Here is a 15493-nt window from a genome sequence, read left to right as displayed (position 1 = left end):
AAAAGTTACAAACTGCAGCTTTAAAATCTACAGATTTAATAGTATTTAGTATTTCTCTGATTATGTAAATAATCTTAATTATTCTGAAATCCTTCCCTTCGGCCGTTATGCTACTGAATTGGGTTTTAATTGTTTGTAAACCACAATTACCAAAATTACAGGAAATACATATTTCCTATATGTGTCATGAATCCATTTCATAGTTTTATCAGAAATAAGGGACAATATATGTTGAACTTTTAAAACAACATTAACTTTTTAAGCTGTACATGTTGTCCTTCAGTGATTCTGTCCTAGTTTTTAAAAACTGAGCTGCTAAAGTTTCTGCTGATTTGGCATCAACCGCCTCATCACTTCCTGCGAAAATTCCCACCCAGTTCAATGCAAATCCTGACAGAGTGCAGAGGGAGGCAGGTTGAACAGGAGCGAAGGCAGAGCCTCATGTCAGTCTGCAGCAGAGCTGCCACCGATCACTGCTGCTTCACGTCAGTCTGCAGCAGAGCTGCCACCGATCACTGCTGCTTCACGTCAGTCTGCAGCAGAGCTGCCACCGATCACTGCTGCTATGAGCTGCGCCGCGCAGAGCTGCGCTCTCAAGGAGCTGCGCTCTCTCATGCTCAGCCTGCTCGTCTCCGGCCTCTCCCTGACGCTGCTGCTCTTCACCTACAGGTGAGTCCAGCCTGCAGCACCAAGCTGCAGCACCAAGCTGCAGCAACCTGCAGCACCAAGCTTGACCTATGAAGATAACTGGACTCACTGCTGGAGAGGAAGCTTTTCCTTTCCCCTCGTTTCACAGCATTTATAAACGGTGTGGAGCGTCTAATGATGCTCCTTTTAAATAATGTTTATTAGAAATGGGAACATTTGTGGCAGGTTTGAAATTCTGATTATGTCAAACTCATCAAAGATTAAAAAAAAAATAAGTGAAAACATGTTAGGACTCATTTCAGAGCAGCTAAAAAGTTTCATTTTAGAAAACCTACACATAGTTCGGCTGGCGGATTATTTTATTAATAATGTGGGAAAATGTCATGTTTTAAGTGAAATAATCTGCCAGAATGTTTTCATCAATATTAACAAATTATTGACGAGGATTTAAAATGTACTTTTGCACTAGAAACCTGGAAATGAAAAAAGAAATAAAGCAGATTTGGCCATTTGAATGTTGGAAACCAGATTTATGAGAAAAACGTTTTTTAAAGTTTCAACAAATGTTCCCCTAAAAATCTGAGTCAGCGCTGATTCACACACAGAGGGAGGCACTTTTCATAACTTCACTGATAACATACACAACATGTGGCTGAAACTTGGGGTGTGGAGACGTTTTCAGTTTTAAACATAAAAATAAATCTTTTTTCAGACCAAAACAAAGGAGCTGGAGGCAGAGTTGACAAAAAAGTATTTGGTAAAAAGTCGACTCAGGTTTTAAATACTAATCGAGTAAAAATACTTCATAATAAAATTACTTTCATGCTGTATTTCACAGCGTAGTAAAAATACACTTAAAAGTAAAAATGTTCTAACTAAAAAAGGACTTTTTCCAATCCAACTTTATTTATAAAGCACTTTAAAACAACCACAGCTGATACAAAGTGCTGCACAGTAAAACACAACATAATAAAAAACTTTAAAAGCTCTTACAGTTTAAAAACAGTTTTTATTAAAAGTAGTTGAGTAAATTTAATGAGTTCCTATCAAACTGAACAGACATGCAGGAATAATTCCTCCTTAATAGCAACAGGGAGAAGATATTACATTACACTCAGGTGTGTGTGTGTGTGTGTGTGTGTGTGTGTGTGTGTGTGTGTGTGTGTGTGTAGGGGTGTGTGTGTGTGTGTGTGTGTGTGTGTGTGTATGTGTGTGTGTGTGTAGGGGTGTGTGTGTGTGTGTGTGTGTATGTGTGTGTGTATGCGTGTGTGTGTGTGTGTGTGTGTGTGTAGGGGTGTGTGTGTGTGTGTGTGTGTGTATGTGTGTGTGTGTGTGTGTGTAGGGGTGTGTGTGTGTGTGTGTGTGTGTGTGTGTGTGTGTGTGTGTGTGTGTGTGTGTGTGTGTGTGTGTGTGTGTGTGTGTGTGTATGTGTGCGTGTGTGTGTGTGTGTGTGCGTGTTTCACATGTATTATAATTTGTGTTTTAAAAGCTGAGTCTTAACTGAGCAGCTCTGTCTTCATTTATCTTTTATCTCCTTTTCTTATCAGATATATTTATAAAAAAAAATCCAATAAAGTGTTTAAAACCTCCCTGAGTTAAAACCCTCCTGCTGTCCTCGGGTCAAAATGACCGAGTGTTTTCCCTACACACAGAAAATGAGGACAACAGGAGGGTCGTATTTAAACTCAAGCTGGATTTTCACTGTCATGTTTTCAGCTCTGAATACTTTTTCTTTTCTACTTTTCCAACCGCGCTGTAACAGGCAGCTGTTCTAACTGTGTCTCAGCTCTTTGGTAATAATCGCATGTTGTTAAATGAGCAGCAGCAGAGCAGCAGGCGGTCACCGCAGCCTGCCCGCGTCACGGCGCTGTGTGTCGCTCTGCAGGTCAGACCTGACCTTCCAGGCCGTCAATCCTCCAGAGGTTCAAACTTCAGCCCGGCCGACGGAGCCTTACAGCATGACCGCAGGAATGACAGGTGAGCCTGCTGCAGTCTGGGGTTTTACAACGGATCCTACCTTTAAACACAGACAGAAACGGTCTGCTGGACAGCCAGAGGAAACGCTCTGATTCTGACGTCATTTGGTCCACTAAAAGGGGCGGAGCCTGGAAAAACACGTCCGATTTTCTACTGCTGTAAAAAAAAAGAAACACCTTTTCTAGTCGTTGTTGTTTCCATTAAAAACTCAATTAATATCACATGAATATTTAAGGCGAAGCTACTAGGTGCTGTTTGAAAGTTACGCAGCGGAACATTAAAAGTGATAATTTGATTTATTTAGAGAAAAATGTGTATAATCATTCCATCACATAAATCCCGCATTTATAAACGCCGGGGCTCCAAGCTAAATATTTAGCTTCAACCGCCACTGCGCTCAATCTCTGGAACATTTCCGGTTCTGGAGCCGTCAGTTGCTGGTTGCTATGGTAACCACCAACTGGCAAGAGCAGCCAAGCATAATGTAAAACGCCAATAAACGTCTGGGGGAAAAACTGCTTGAACAAATAAACTGTGACAAATATATATATATATATATATATTTCCCATATGCCTTTCCAGTATTGTTCAGTCTCCAATACTGGATATATATATATATATATATATATATATATATATATATATATATATATATATATATATATATATATATATATATATATATATATATATATATATATATATATATATCCATAATATATATATATATCCAGTATTGGAGAGACTGAACAATACTGGAAAGGCATATGGGAAAGGGAGGCGTCCCACAACAGCAATGCACAGTGGCTAACCTCTCTACGAGAGGACCACAGCAACCTCCCGGAACAAGCCCCGGTAACCATCACTGTGGCAGATGTCCAAGACAGAGTCTCGGGTATGAAAAACTGGACAGCACCAGGACCTGACATGATCCATGCCTACTGGCTTAAGAAACTCACTGCCCTCCATGAGCGACTGGCAGCTCAACTGAACCAGCTGCTACAAAATGGGACTCACCCTGAATGGTTAACTGAAGGGCGCACAATCCTGATACAGAAGGAACCCTCGAAGGGTTCAGTCCCATCCAACTATCGGCCAATAACCTGTCTCTCTACAACATGGAAGCTCATGTCAGGCATCATAGCGGCTAAGATAAGCGGGCACATGGATAAATACATGAGCAAGGCACAGAAGGGCATAGGCATAAATAGCAGAGGAGCCAAACACCAACTCCTTGTAGACCACACAGTCGCCCGAGACTGCAAAACCCGACACACCAACCTGTGTACCGCTTGGATTGATTACAAGAAAGCCTATGACTCAATGCCACACACTTGGATCATTGAATGCTTAGAGATGTACAACATCAATAGGACTCTAAGAGCCTTCATTGCAAACTCGATGGGGCTGTGGAAAACCACCCTTGAAGCCAACTGCAAACCACTTGCACAAGTGTCCATCAAATGTGGCATATACCAAGGAGATGCTCTGTCCCCACTGCTGTTCTGCATAGGCCTGAACCCTCTCAGCCAAATCATCAACAAGACTGGCTACGGATACTGACTCAAGAATGGGGCCACGATCAGTCACCTCCTCTACATGGATGACATCAAGCTGTACGCCAAGAGCGAGCGAGACATCGACTCACTGATCCACACCACCAGGATCTACAGCACTGACATTGGGATGTCATTCGGACTAGAGAAGTGTGGTCGGATGGTTACAAAGAGAGGGAAGGTCGCCCACACAGAAGGGGTCTCACTCCCAGAAGGAACAATAGCAGACATAGAGCACAGCTACAAGTACCTGGGAATACCACAAGCAAATGGCAACCTCAATGAGGTCACAAGGAAAGGAGCCACAGCCAAATACCTCCAACGAATAAGGCAAGTCCTGAGAAGCCAGCTCAATGGCAAGAACAAGATCCGTGCAATAAACAGCTATGCCTTACCAGTAATCAGATACCCTGCCGGAATAATTAGCTGGCCAATGGAAGAGATGAAGGCCACGGATGTTAAGACTAGGAAGCTACTAACCATGCATGGAGGATTCCACCCCAAATCCAGCACCCTGAGACTGTACATGAGCCGTAAGGAAGGAGGCAGAGGACTAGTGAGTGTGAGAGCCACTGTCCAGGATGAAACATCCAAGATCCATAAATACATCAAGGACAAAGCCTCAACGGACGATGTGCTCAGCGAATGTCTCAGGCAATGGGGAACAGAAGACAAGGTGCTGGAAGTACCATCATGGGAGGACAAGCCCCTACATGGGATGTACCACCGACAAATAACTGAAGTGGCTGATGTCAGGAAAACCTACCAATGGCTGGAGAAAGCTGGACTCAAGGACAGCACAGAGGCTCTCATCCTGGCCGCCCAGGAACAGGCCCTAAACACCAGAGCAATAGAGGCTCAGATCTACCACACCAGAGAAGACCCAAGGTGTAGGTTGTGCAAGGAGGCCCCTGAGACAGTCCAGCACATAATAGCAGGGTGCAAGATGCTGGCAGGGAAAGCATACATGGAACGACATAACCAAGTGGCAGGCATAGTGTACAGGAACATCTGTGCAGAATATGGACTGGAAGCCCCGAGATCAAAGTGGGGAACACCCCCAAAAGTGGTGGAGAATGACCGAGCTAAGATCCTGTGGGACTTCCAGATCCAGACAGACAAGATGGTAATGGCGAACCAACCGGACATTGTGGTGGTGGATAAAGAACAGAGGAAAGCCGTTGTGGTGGATGTAGCAATACCAAGTGATTACAACATCAGGAAAAAGGAGCATGAGAAATTGGAGAAGTACCAGGGCCTCAGGGAGGAACTGGAAAAGACCTGGAAGGTGAAGACCACAGTGGTGCCTGTGGTCATCGGGGCCCTCGGGGCAGTCACCCCCAAACTGGAGCAGTGGCTACAACAGATCCCAGGAACAACATCAGACATCTCAGTCCAGAAATGTGCAGTTCTAGGCACAGCCAAGATACTGCGCAGAACCCTCAAGCTCCCAGGCCTCTGGTAGAGGACCCGAGCTTAGAGGATGAAACAGACCACCCGAGGAGGGTGAGAAGGGAATTTTTATTTTTTTTATATATATATATATATATATATATATATATATATATATATATATATATATATATATATATATATTCCACATTTTCTTTTTCACATGAATCATAATTTTTCTTCTTTCCATTTGGGGGTAATCGCCGTTACATGGCTGATGCCCCTCAGGGCCCCCCTCTGGCTCCAGCCCTGTCCACAGTGATCCGGTTTCCACATCTTATTATTCACAGCAGCTTTTAAACCTGACATGCTCAGCAGCTATGAAACATTCAATAATTCAACCTCTAGGAAACTCTGGGGCTGAAAATGGCGGCTCTGTGCTTGGACTGTGCCACATGTGGATCAAAATGGCCGCTGTTTGACGCTGCTCGCCATACTGCTGGTTACTTCTGATGTTTTCTTTTCTTTCTCTCTTTAGTTATCAGAGGACAAACAGCCCAGCTGCTGAGAATAAACGGCTCCAGGACTCTCCTCACATCCGCTTACCTGGAGCATCGCACCAAAAGGAAAGAGGTCAGCTTTCATTTTCACCGCCGCTGAAAAGAAACAGCAGCAGCCGGCAGCTTTACAAGAGAACAACTGCAACCTTCACTTTATTTTTATTAAGCTTATATGTGAAAAAAACTAAGTTTAGTTTTTAAATTATTTTAAAAAATGAAATCTATAGCAACCATTATTAAACCTGTTCTGTTCTTATACTCTTCTTCATTCAGTTCCACTGAATCTCCTCTAAAACACGTTTAACTTCAATTAACCGTTTAGACGCATTTAATTAACAAATATTTACTTTTTAAGATTTTAGCTTGTCATAAATGAAAATAGTCTCCAGTTCCCAGAATTGGTAGTAACTAGTTACATTTACTTAGTTACAATTACCTGAGTAACATTTTGGGGAAAAAGTACTTTTAGGAGTATTTTGACTTTTTACTTCAGTAAAATTTCTGGATTTTCTTCCCACTGAGTGAAAAACGAAAACGTTTTAACCAGAAAGTCACCTGGAGTTTCTGTTAAAGTTTAATTCGTTTTTTATTGAAAGAAACTGATTTATTTTGCCTGATTTTATTTTTTATTGATGTTCATATTAATTATTTATATGATTTAGGACTAAACTGTCATTTTAGTCCTTAAAATACCTACATTTCTACTTAACTTTTGTGGTCCATCTGCTGATGTAACTTATAAATATCAGTACTTCAGTAAACCTTTTTTACCAAATACTTTATATGATAATATAAATGTTTATTTATAGAAAGTATTTTCATTTTGATATTTAAAATACCAAAAATCCACATGACTTTATATGTTGGTTTGTGTCATTTTTTAATATTTTTAAGCATTTTTTTCCTTATTCTTTTTTACTCTTGACTAATTTCTTGGACAATTTTAATTTTACTTGAGTAAAATCATGTTAGTGTCGTTTCTCTTGGCTGCTCTGCTTCCCATTTCAACCCTTTGTGTTGGAAAATGAGGAACATTTATTTTTAGTACATTTAAAAAGAAAACCTCTCCATATTCTTTAAGTTTCAATCCCAGTTGCATATTTTAACAACATGACGGAGGCGCTGGATGTGATATTTTGTGCGGCAGGTTCGGGTTATTGCCATAATGCTGCGCAGTGAGAGAGTGAAGCTCCTCTGCCACCTCCACTGCCACCACCAGCTGCACGTCTCCAGCGCCGCCGTCAGGATCCACGGGGACCACTTCCGCTTCCGCTTCGGCACGGCGGACATCTTGTGTCCCGTCCCCTCGGGATGCGAGACGCCTGCTTATGTCGCCGTCACCGCGGCTGCCTCCAAGAACAAAGGTAGAAATGTCAGTTTGATTGAATAAAAACGGGGAGGGAACATTCATGAAAGACTTTATGATAATAAACACTGAGAAAGTGTTTTATTAAAACGATAAATATATTGTTAATGTTCAGTTAAAAATGCAGAGTTAATTCCTTTTTGCGCAACTTATTCAGATTAAACACAGAGTGAAATAAACATTAACATAAAATAATCCGCTCAGTTTGTTTTAAACTGTTTTCTTAGCCAAAATGTGTTTATCTTTTCTGACTGGGGTTGTCAGCGAGAGCTAAAATATGTATTTGGGGCCGGATTTCATGGAGCCACCTATTGTTCTTCACCCAATACAACGTCTGTTTGTTGTTTATTTTTCTTCCGCCAACCTTAATGCGGCTCGTACCGCTGCATGCACCCCCACAAAACTGGTATCAAAACGTTCAGCTTGATGCCGAGAAGGCAGCTATTATTTTTAGTGGGATTCTGAGTTAAAATTACGACATGAATTGAAAAAAAACGAGAAAATTTGAGGCTGAGTGTTTCACAGAATCAGTAATCTTTCTCTCTGAAACACACACACACAGGACTGTGGATTTCTGACTCCCAAAACTTTTTTTAACTCCCCCTCATGGGCACAAATATCGCCCTATTGGTCTAAAAGTCGGTCATGACATAGATGCACATGCCTGCTAACTTAAAATGTTTTCAAAAATGTGCTAGGGCTTGTGGTTTTTTGTCAGGGTTCTTGAGACTGACGCTGGGTGTCTCCCAAGTGTAGAAACTCTGTCTCCAGAGCCAGCACAGGTGCAGATAATTAATTACCATAGCAACGGGCCAGAGGCAGTGAGTAGCCTCACAAAGAGAGAGGTCTCACAATGCATTGTGGGAAGAATACATATTTCCTGTGACTATTCATATTTTATTTAGATAAAATTATTATTTCTCTGAATTTTTGAGTGTGAGTTAAAATCCTTAGTATGAAAGATTTAGAGAAATAAACAATTATCGACTGTTTTTATTTTTTATTATTTTGTACCGGGAGTGAGAATCACATGTGCGAAGCTTATAGTCGTCAGTCTCGGACTGAAGGTCATTAAACTTTAGATTCTGTTAGTTTATTGTTGCAGTAAATCAGATCAGCTACAGAAATATGAAGATGGATCAGTGAACATTGTAGAAGAAAGTGAAGTCTTTTAGTGTTGTATGTTTGTGCTTCCTATTCATTTCAGGTTTATAGAGCCGTGTGCATGTAACCGGATCCTTTTCTGCGTTGTGCTGGTTTTTGAGTGAATGGACCGTGACACAGTTTCTTTCAAGCGGATGATTCTCGGTTTATTTCTGACGAAAACAACCGTGTTATAAGCCGCCCGCTCCAAGTCCTCTCCCGCAGGACAACATGTCAAAAGGGCGAACACCTCTCACAACTTACAAAAAAACTAAATAAACATTTTTGTACAACATACCTGACGAAAATACAGACAAAACAACCGTGTTATAGGCTGCCCGCTCCAAGTCCTACACCAAACAAAAGTATAAAACAAAAATTAACTTAATAGATCTATAAATAAACTGAATGTATTTAGATGGAAAAATGAAAGGCACACACCTCTCCCGCAGGACAACATGTCAAAAGGGGAGGGGCTAAGGGGCGCAAACAATTTAAAGACAATACCACAGAAGAAGAAATAAAAGGGAGGGGCTTCCGATCTTAAAATAACACGGTTAAAACAATGACAGAGGTGTTTCAGTAAGATAAGGAACAAGACAAATAACCAAAAGAAGACATTTTGTGTAATTATAATAAAAGAGAATTACAACCAGGTTACATGCAGACTATAGCTAAAATGTTTGATTAAAGCTGACGGGCACACTTCGTTATGCCCCGTAAAATTTCTGCAGGAATTTTCTAGTTATTGTTTATAATCAAATTTAGGTTCAGAATAGTTGAAGTTGCACCGGTCAGACTTTTCTCTTACACCAGACCTTTTCTTCCCTCCATGGACCCAAACAGAGACATTTTCTGCAACTTCTGTGTGTCAGGAGGAAAATTAGTTCCAAAGTTTTATCGTTTTTAACACTAATCAAATGTTTTATTTTAATGAAGGAGCTTTATTTTTAGATTAAATAGGTGATGGTTCAGTTTGAAAATGTTTAGGTTTACTTTGGTGATGTCTTCCTGTTTAGATTCTTCATCCACATTTATTTAGAAAAAAAGGAAAACTGAACGAGTCAAACACTTTCCCCTTTGGGGGCATTTTCATGTCCAGCGTTAATTTATTGTAGACACAAGTTTAGCTGTGTCCATTCATAGTTACAGCTGCAAACAGAACGAGTACGGGAGCCCGGCGGTGACACTTTGCTGTAAATGGTTTGTAAAACAGAGAGAACTCGGTCTAAAAACAACTTACGGTTTCTAAAACGTGTTTTTTGTTGTTGTTTCAAATCAGAAATTGATCATCTTGAGTTTCTGGAGGTTGGAAATCAAGTCGAACAGACGAGCTTTCCTTACAACTTCACCTGCTGCTTCTCCGCTATGTACGACTTCACCAACGTCCTGCAGGTTGGTTAAAAAATACCAACGAACAAGAGTTTAATGGGATCAAATGATGCAAAGAAATACGTTTTCTCTCCCTTTGCTGCTGATTTTAAACACAGATTCTTTTTATTTGTCTTGTATCTTCCTGCACATGTTTGAAAGCTGCACCTGCAGCTTGTGTCAGGTGATGTTTGTGGCAGTAAACCGGCTTTGTGTTGCAGCTGGTGCAGAGTCTGGAGATGCTTCAGCTTCTGGGAGTCAGTAGAGTCGTCGTCTACAAGACCAACTGCAGCGCCGACGTCCAGCGAGTTCTGGACCACTACTCAGAAAAAGGTTCAGTCTGGACGTTAATGTCCACGTCTGTCTGCATAAGCAGCTCATTAATATTAATGAGACTGAGAGTTAACACGCTGATAAACTACTAACAAAGAAAGTTACTAAATTAATCACCTTTTCAACACAAATCAGATGGAGAGGATTTGGAAACATCTGCTTTAATATCTTGGCACAGATTCATTGTTGATTTTAAGCTTGGGCTTTGACTAGACCTTCTGAACAAACAAAAATGCTTTTATCTCAGCCTATTTCCATGTTCTTTTAATGACTCAATGTGTTTATTTAACATAAACAGCAATTTCAACATGCTGGTTTTTTAAACACTGGAAAATTGACAGAGTTTTGCAAACGTTTGCGATGAAAACGCAGCTGCTGACAGCAGTTCTCTTATTTTCAAAGCATGTGGATGTTCCAGAACAAACATGTTCGGTGCTTTGTGGGTTTAAATAGTTTTTTTTTCATCCTTTAAAGTTAGAAAACTGTTGCTATGGTAGTGAGCGTGAACTAAAACCTGCGTGTGTCTCCAGGTCTAGTGGAGGTGATTCCTTGGTCGCTGTCCAAGTACCTGAATGTTTCTCGAAAAGCTTCTCCTCAGCAAAGTCCTGGTGACCTTCACTACTTCGGTCAGATCCCGGCGCTCAACGACTGCCTGTACAGATCCATGTACCGGTCCAGATACGTGGCGCTGCACGACCCGGACGAGCTCATCCTGCCGCAGACGGTCGACAGGTACTGAGAGCTTCTGTTTCACATTAAAGCGACTTTATCAGTGAAGTTTTTCCTCCAATAAATGTCCTGAAGGGCAAACAGGACACCTTTAAACATCGTCTTCTGGTTTCCCTGAAATATTTTAATGATTCAATAGTTTTCCTTTGTGCTGCACTGCAAAAACACAAAATCTTACCAAGGAATTTTAGTGCAAATATCTTAGTACGCTTGAAAAGAGACAAAACTAACTTAGTAGCAGCTTTTCAGCAAGAAGCAGCAGCTTGTTCTGAGTCAGTGATTCTTTTCTATTTATTTTAAAAACTATTAATTTGATTGGCTGATAAATTCAGTTATAGTAAGACATTTTTAGAACGTTGTAAGTGAAATAATCTGCCAGTGGAATTAAAACTTTTCATCAATATTAAAGAATTATTGACACAAAGGAGAGTCTTGTTGCACAGGTGATGGAGGCGGTGCACGGCGTGACCACTGAAGAGGTGCAAAGTGCGCTTCAGTGTAACGACTGGAATCCAGTCTGAAGGAGCTGCTAGCTCCTTCAGACTAGCCAGCAGCGATTAGCAAACACCTGCTGAGCTCATCGTGGGAGCTGCTTCTTAGAGCAGCGCTGGTAAAAATGTTGTTAAAGGGTTAATAGAGGAGCCATGTTGGGATGACTTCCTGGAGGCGGAGCTTCAGAAAGAGCAGAAGCTTCTTAAAGAGACAGATGCCCAATTTCAATCTGTTTTTTCACGTAAACGGAAAAATCAGCCTTGTTTTAAATTATTCGTTTAAAACAAGCTCCCATATCTTGCTGTAAGTCAGCTTTGTCTTATTTCCAGTGTACCAAGAAATTAGCAGTAGAAATTATTTGCTCAGGTTGTGTTTTTGCAGTGTGTTCACCAAGTTTTGAATGTGTTTTTACTGATTCCGATCATTTTCTCTGCAGCTGGACGGAGTTGCTGCCGCTGCTGAAAAAGAAGTACGGCGCTGACAGGTGTTACTCCTTCGAGAACAACTGGATCCCCATGGAGTTTGAGTTGCCGCCTCCGAAGCCCAGCGCTCTGCCTGCAGTGGACCAGTGGCAGAACGTGTCGGGGGTCAACATCCTGGCTCACCTCTACAGAGAACCCTTCATCCCCAGCAGAAGGAAGCACAACGCCAAGATCCTGGTCAACCCCAGAGCGGTGTTTGCCACGTCTGTCCACAGAGTCCTACAGCCACCGAAATCCTGCATCTGGGTTGACAGGAAGTTGGCCCGGATGTACCACATAAAGTAAGCCGAGGCCTCTGAACTTTGAACTTCAGGTTCACCAGGAAGGCCGTTTGGGAACAGTGAAGTGTCCTGCAGACTGACGTCTGTCTTTTCCGTCTGCAGACCTCGAGGACCGCCCAAACACGAGGAAAAGCAGCTGATATATGAGGGCAGACTGCTGGGCTACAGCGGCCATCTTATCCCTGCTGTCAACGCTGTTCTCAAGCAGACCGGACTTCTACCTGAGTCGGCGTGAACTGGACTCTGTGGATGTCGCCGTGTTTACTGAGAGCCGCCAAGACCTGGAGGCAGAAATGATTTCACACAACAAGCTCTGGAAATGTGAAGCTCCTCCTGACATATCACTTCATTTTACCTCGTTCTGCTGTGACTGTGTTGAACTTATGGCTTTTATTATGTCTTTATTTCCTTTGTGTGGAAAGTGCTTGAGTTAAAATGAAGGCCAGAGCAGATTTCTGCTGCTGCAAAACATAAACAGAAGTTAGTTTCTCACAAAAGACTTAATATATAAAACATTTTACTGTGAGATCAGTGCCTGTGTTTCAGTCTCACTTTAATTCAGAATAATATTCTAATAAACCTGACAGTGATTTTCATCTTTAACAGGCACATTCTGCCACTTTATAGCTCTTTATAGTATAATCACATGACTATGTTCCTTCACATTCATTGGCACAACTGAAATATGTGATTTAACATCTAGAAATTGGGCGTCTGTCTTTTTAAGAAGCTCCTGCTCTTTCTGAAGCTCCGCCTCCAGGAAGTCGTCCCAACATGGCTCCTCTATTGACCCTTTAAAACATTTTTGTTAGCATTACACTGAGCAGCAGCAGCTCCTATAATGAGCTCAGCAGCTGTTTGCTAATTGCTGCTGGCTAGTCTGAAGGAGCTGAGAGGGGAGGAGCTGCGCCTCGAAGGCGGGTCCACCCAGCTAAATGGTTGCCATGGAGATTGAAGGATAAACTGTTACCAGCATTTAGCATGAAAACTAACTTTTAGTTTAAACAACATCATTTTTAAACATACTATCAAACTATTATTCTCTTCAGAAAGACACAAACAAACACAAAACAAATATTTCTTCAGTTTAATAAAATTTCCTGTCAGTTTTCTTTTTTCCTTTGATCAAATTGTAATGATCAAATTTCCTGAAGTGTCATGAATTTAAAATAATAATAATTAACAACACATTTTTAAACATGTTTTAACTGAACTCTAATCTTCAGGATCCTGTTTTAGGTGAGATTTTCTCTTTCCACTTGTAAAATTCAGCTTCTATTTGAAGCGGAACTCACAAACACACACAAGGGGGGGGGAATACTTCGCAGGCATCAGGTAAAATATGTTACACCAGTTAAATTGACAACAAAAATAAATAGTCAACCACTCAGAATGAAATTTTGTTTGACTTTTAGCAACAATGATTTATTACAAAAACCACGACCCAAGAAAATAATAATAGTTATCTGGATAAATAAATCAGTAACCAAAAATTCAAAAGTCCATGTCAGTAAAGAAACTCAAATGGTTAAATGTTCAAATATTCTCGAGCCTTTTTAATAAGAATATTGTCCACAAAAGAGTTCCATATCCTGGGAGACTTTCTCCCTTTTAATCCAAAGTCCCAATCCAAAACGAAAAATCCAAAGCGTCAAAAACCCCTCCCCCAAAAATGAGAAAAAAAGGTTGGTACCACCGCAAATGGTATCCCCAAAAAGAAACCTAAATCAATCAAATTTTATTTCTATAGCACGTTTCAGCGGCAAGGCATTTCAAAGTGCTTTACATAATTAAAATAAAAACGGGAATAAACAGTGAGAAAGAGAAAAGGATTTTGAAAAAGATTAAAACAAAAAAAATGTTAAAGAAAAAGATAAAAACATTAAAACCTCAGAGTTTTAGTTAGAACGCCATCTAACAAGGGTTCTCACACCTTAAAACCTTCATTAAAACATAAACAGTGAGAATAAGGAAATAAAAAGTAAAGATAAAAACATCAAAGACATCAAAACCGGCACTCTAATCCTAATTTAGCCATAAGCAAATCTAAACAGGTGGGTTTTAAGTTGATTTTTAAAGGCACCCAGTGTTTCAGCTGTTTTACAGTTTTCTGGAAGTTTGTTCCAGATTTGTGGTGCATAGAAGCTGAATGCTGCTTCTCCTCGTTTGGTTCTGGTTCTGGGGATGCAGAGCAGAACCAGAACCAGAAGATCCAAATCCAAACCAGTAAAGTCCAGATCTCACCGGGAAGGTCTCCCCCCGCCCCCCTCCCGGTGACGTCATCTCGCTCCGTCGGCGTCCTCAAGCCAATTGGCGTCCTCCTGCACCTGGCGGCGATTCCTGGGTACGAGCTCCAATCCAGCTCCTGAAGCGCTCGATCCGCGGCGCGGGGGCGAACTTTGATTGACGTTTTATCTCTTTTCTTCGATTTATTAATTGTTCTAAACGTTCAGTCAATTCAAGTCTCCCGCTGCACGGACCTGACGGTGAACGTCAGGCCGCTGCGCGCCGACGCCCCTTTTTATACATTAACATCCGCCACACCTAAAAAAAAACCCAATATGACCTGCCCAAAAATCAGTTTTAGAAGTGGAAATACGGAATAGTTTTTCAACGAAATAACAACTGTTATACAAACCATATGATACATTTACCTTTCAATGTATTTATCCAGGAAAAAAACAAACACAGCGCTTATGTCACACACTGAGTCCAGTTTAACTGGGGAAACGTCCAAATGACTTTTATTAAGAACAATAAAGATTACCAGAATAAAAACAGAACACTTTATTCTACACGTTTATTCAAAGGAGACGTGATCAGAGAAACCTTCAGGAGGATGTGTGTCACTGTGGCCTGAAAAGCCAGGAAGAAATTCAGTTTCATTTAAAAACATTCTGCAAACGTTCATCTCCAGCAGAGCAGCATAAAGACTGTAGTCAAGTAAAAAATATCGCTGCTTCTGCATAATTTTACTCAAAGGTAAAGTGACTCCAGAGAAAAGTTTGTGCTGGATTCTCCCACCGCAAACAGGATTTACTTTTTCATCATTTACTTTATTATTATGCATAAATTAAGTTCAAGTTATTTTATTTGGACATATTTTCTAATGGGTGGAAACTTTGTCTGGTTTATTTATATTTGTTATTTTTTTATAAACTCA

At 40.9% G+C, this 15493-nt stretch overlaps 1 protein-coding gene across 2 annotated transcripts; it reads left to right on the top strand.

Annotated features, from left to right (window-relative positions):
- Positions 1 to 397: 397 nt before the first annotated feature.
- LOC103475237 (uncharacterized) lies at positions 398 to 12933 on the top strand. 2 transcript variants are annotated; one of them, XM_008426706.2, is made up of 9 exons: positions 398 to 669; positions 2534 to 2625; positions 6112 to 6206; positions 7281 to 7497; positions 9925 to 10037; positions 10235 to 10346; positions 10877 to 11078; positions 12004 to 12330; positions 12433 to 12933. In XM_008426706.2, the coding sequence occupies exons 1-9, from the start codon at positions 566 to 568 to the stop codon at positions 12563 to 12565; spliced, it is 1395 nt and encodes a 464-aa protein (XP_008424928.1). In that variant the 5' UTR covers positions 398 to 565; the 3' UTR covers positions 12566 to 12933. The 2 variants fall into 2 exon arrangements, with proteins under 2 accessions (XP_008424928.1, XP_008424927.1); XM_008426705.2 differs by having other exon boundaries at positions 2471 to 2625.
- The last annotated feature ends 2560 nt before the right edge of the window (positions 12934 to 15493 follow it).

Source organism: Poecilia reticulata, chromosome 13, assembly GCF_904066995.2.
Source record: "Poecilia reticulata chromosome 13, P_reticulata-male-v2, whole genome shotgun sequence".
NCBI lineage: Eukaryota > Metazoa > Chordata > Actinopteri > Cyprinodontiformes > Poeciliidae > Poecilia > Poecilia reticulata.
The sequence above is the reverse complement of the archived record's forward strand: the minus strand, read 5'-3'. Positions and strand labels throughout refer to the sequence as shown.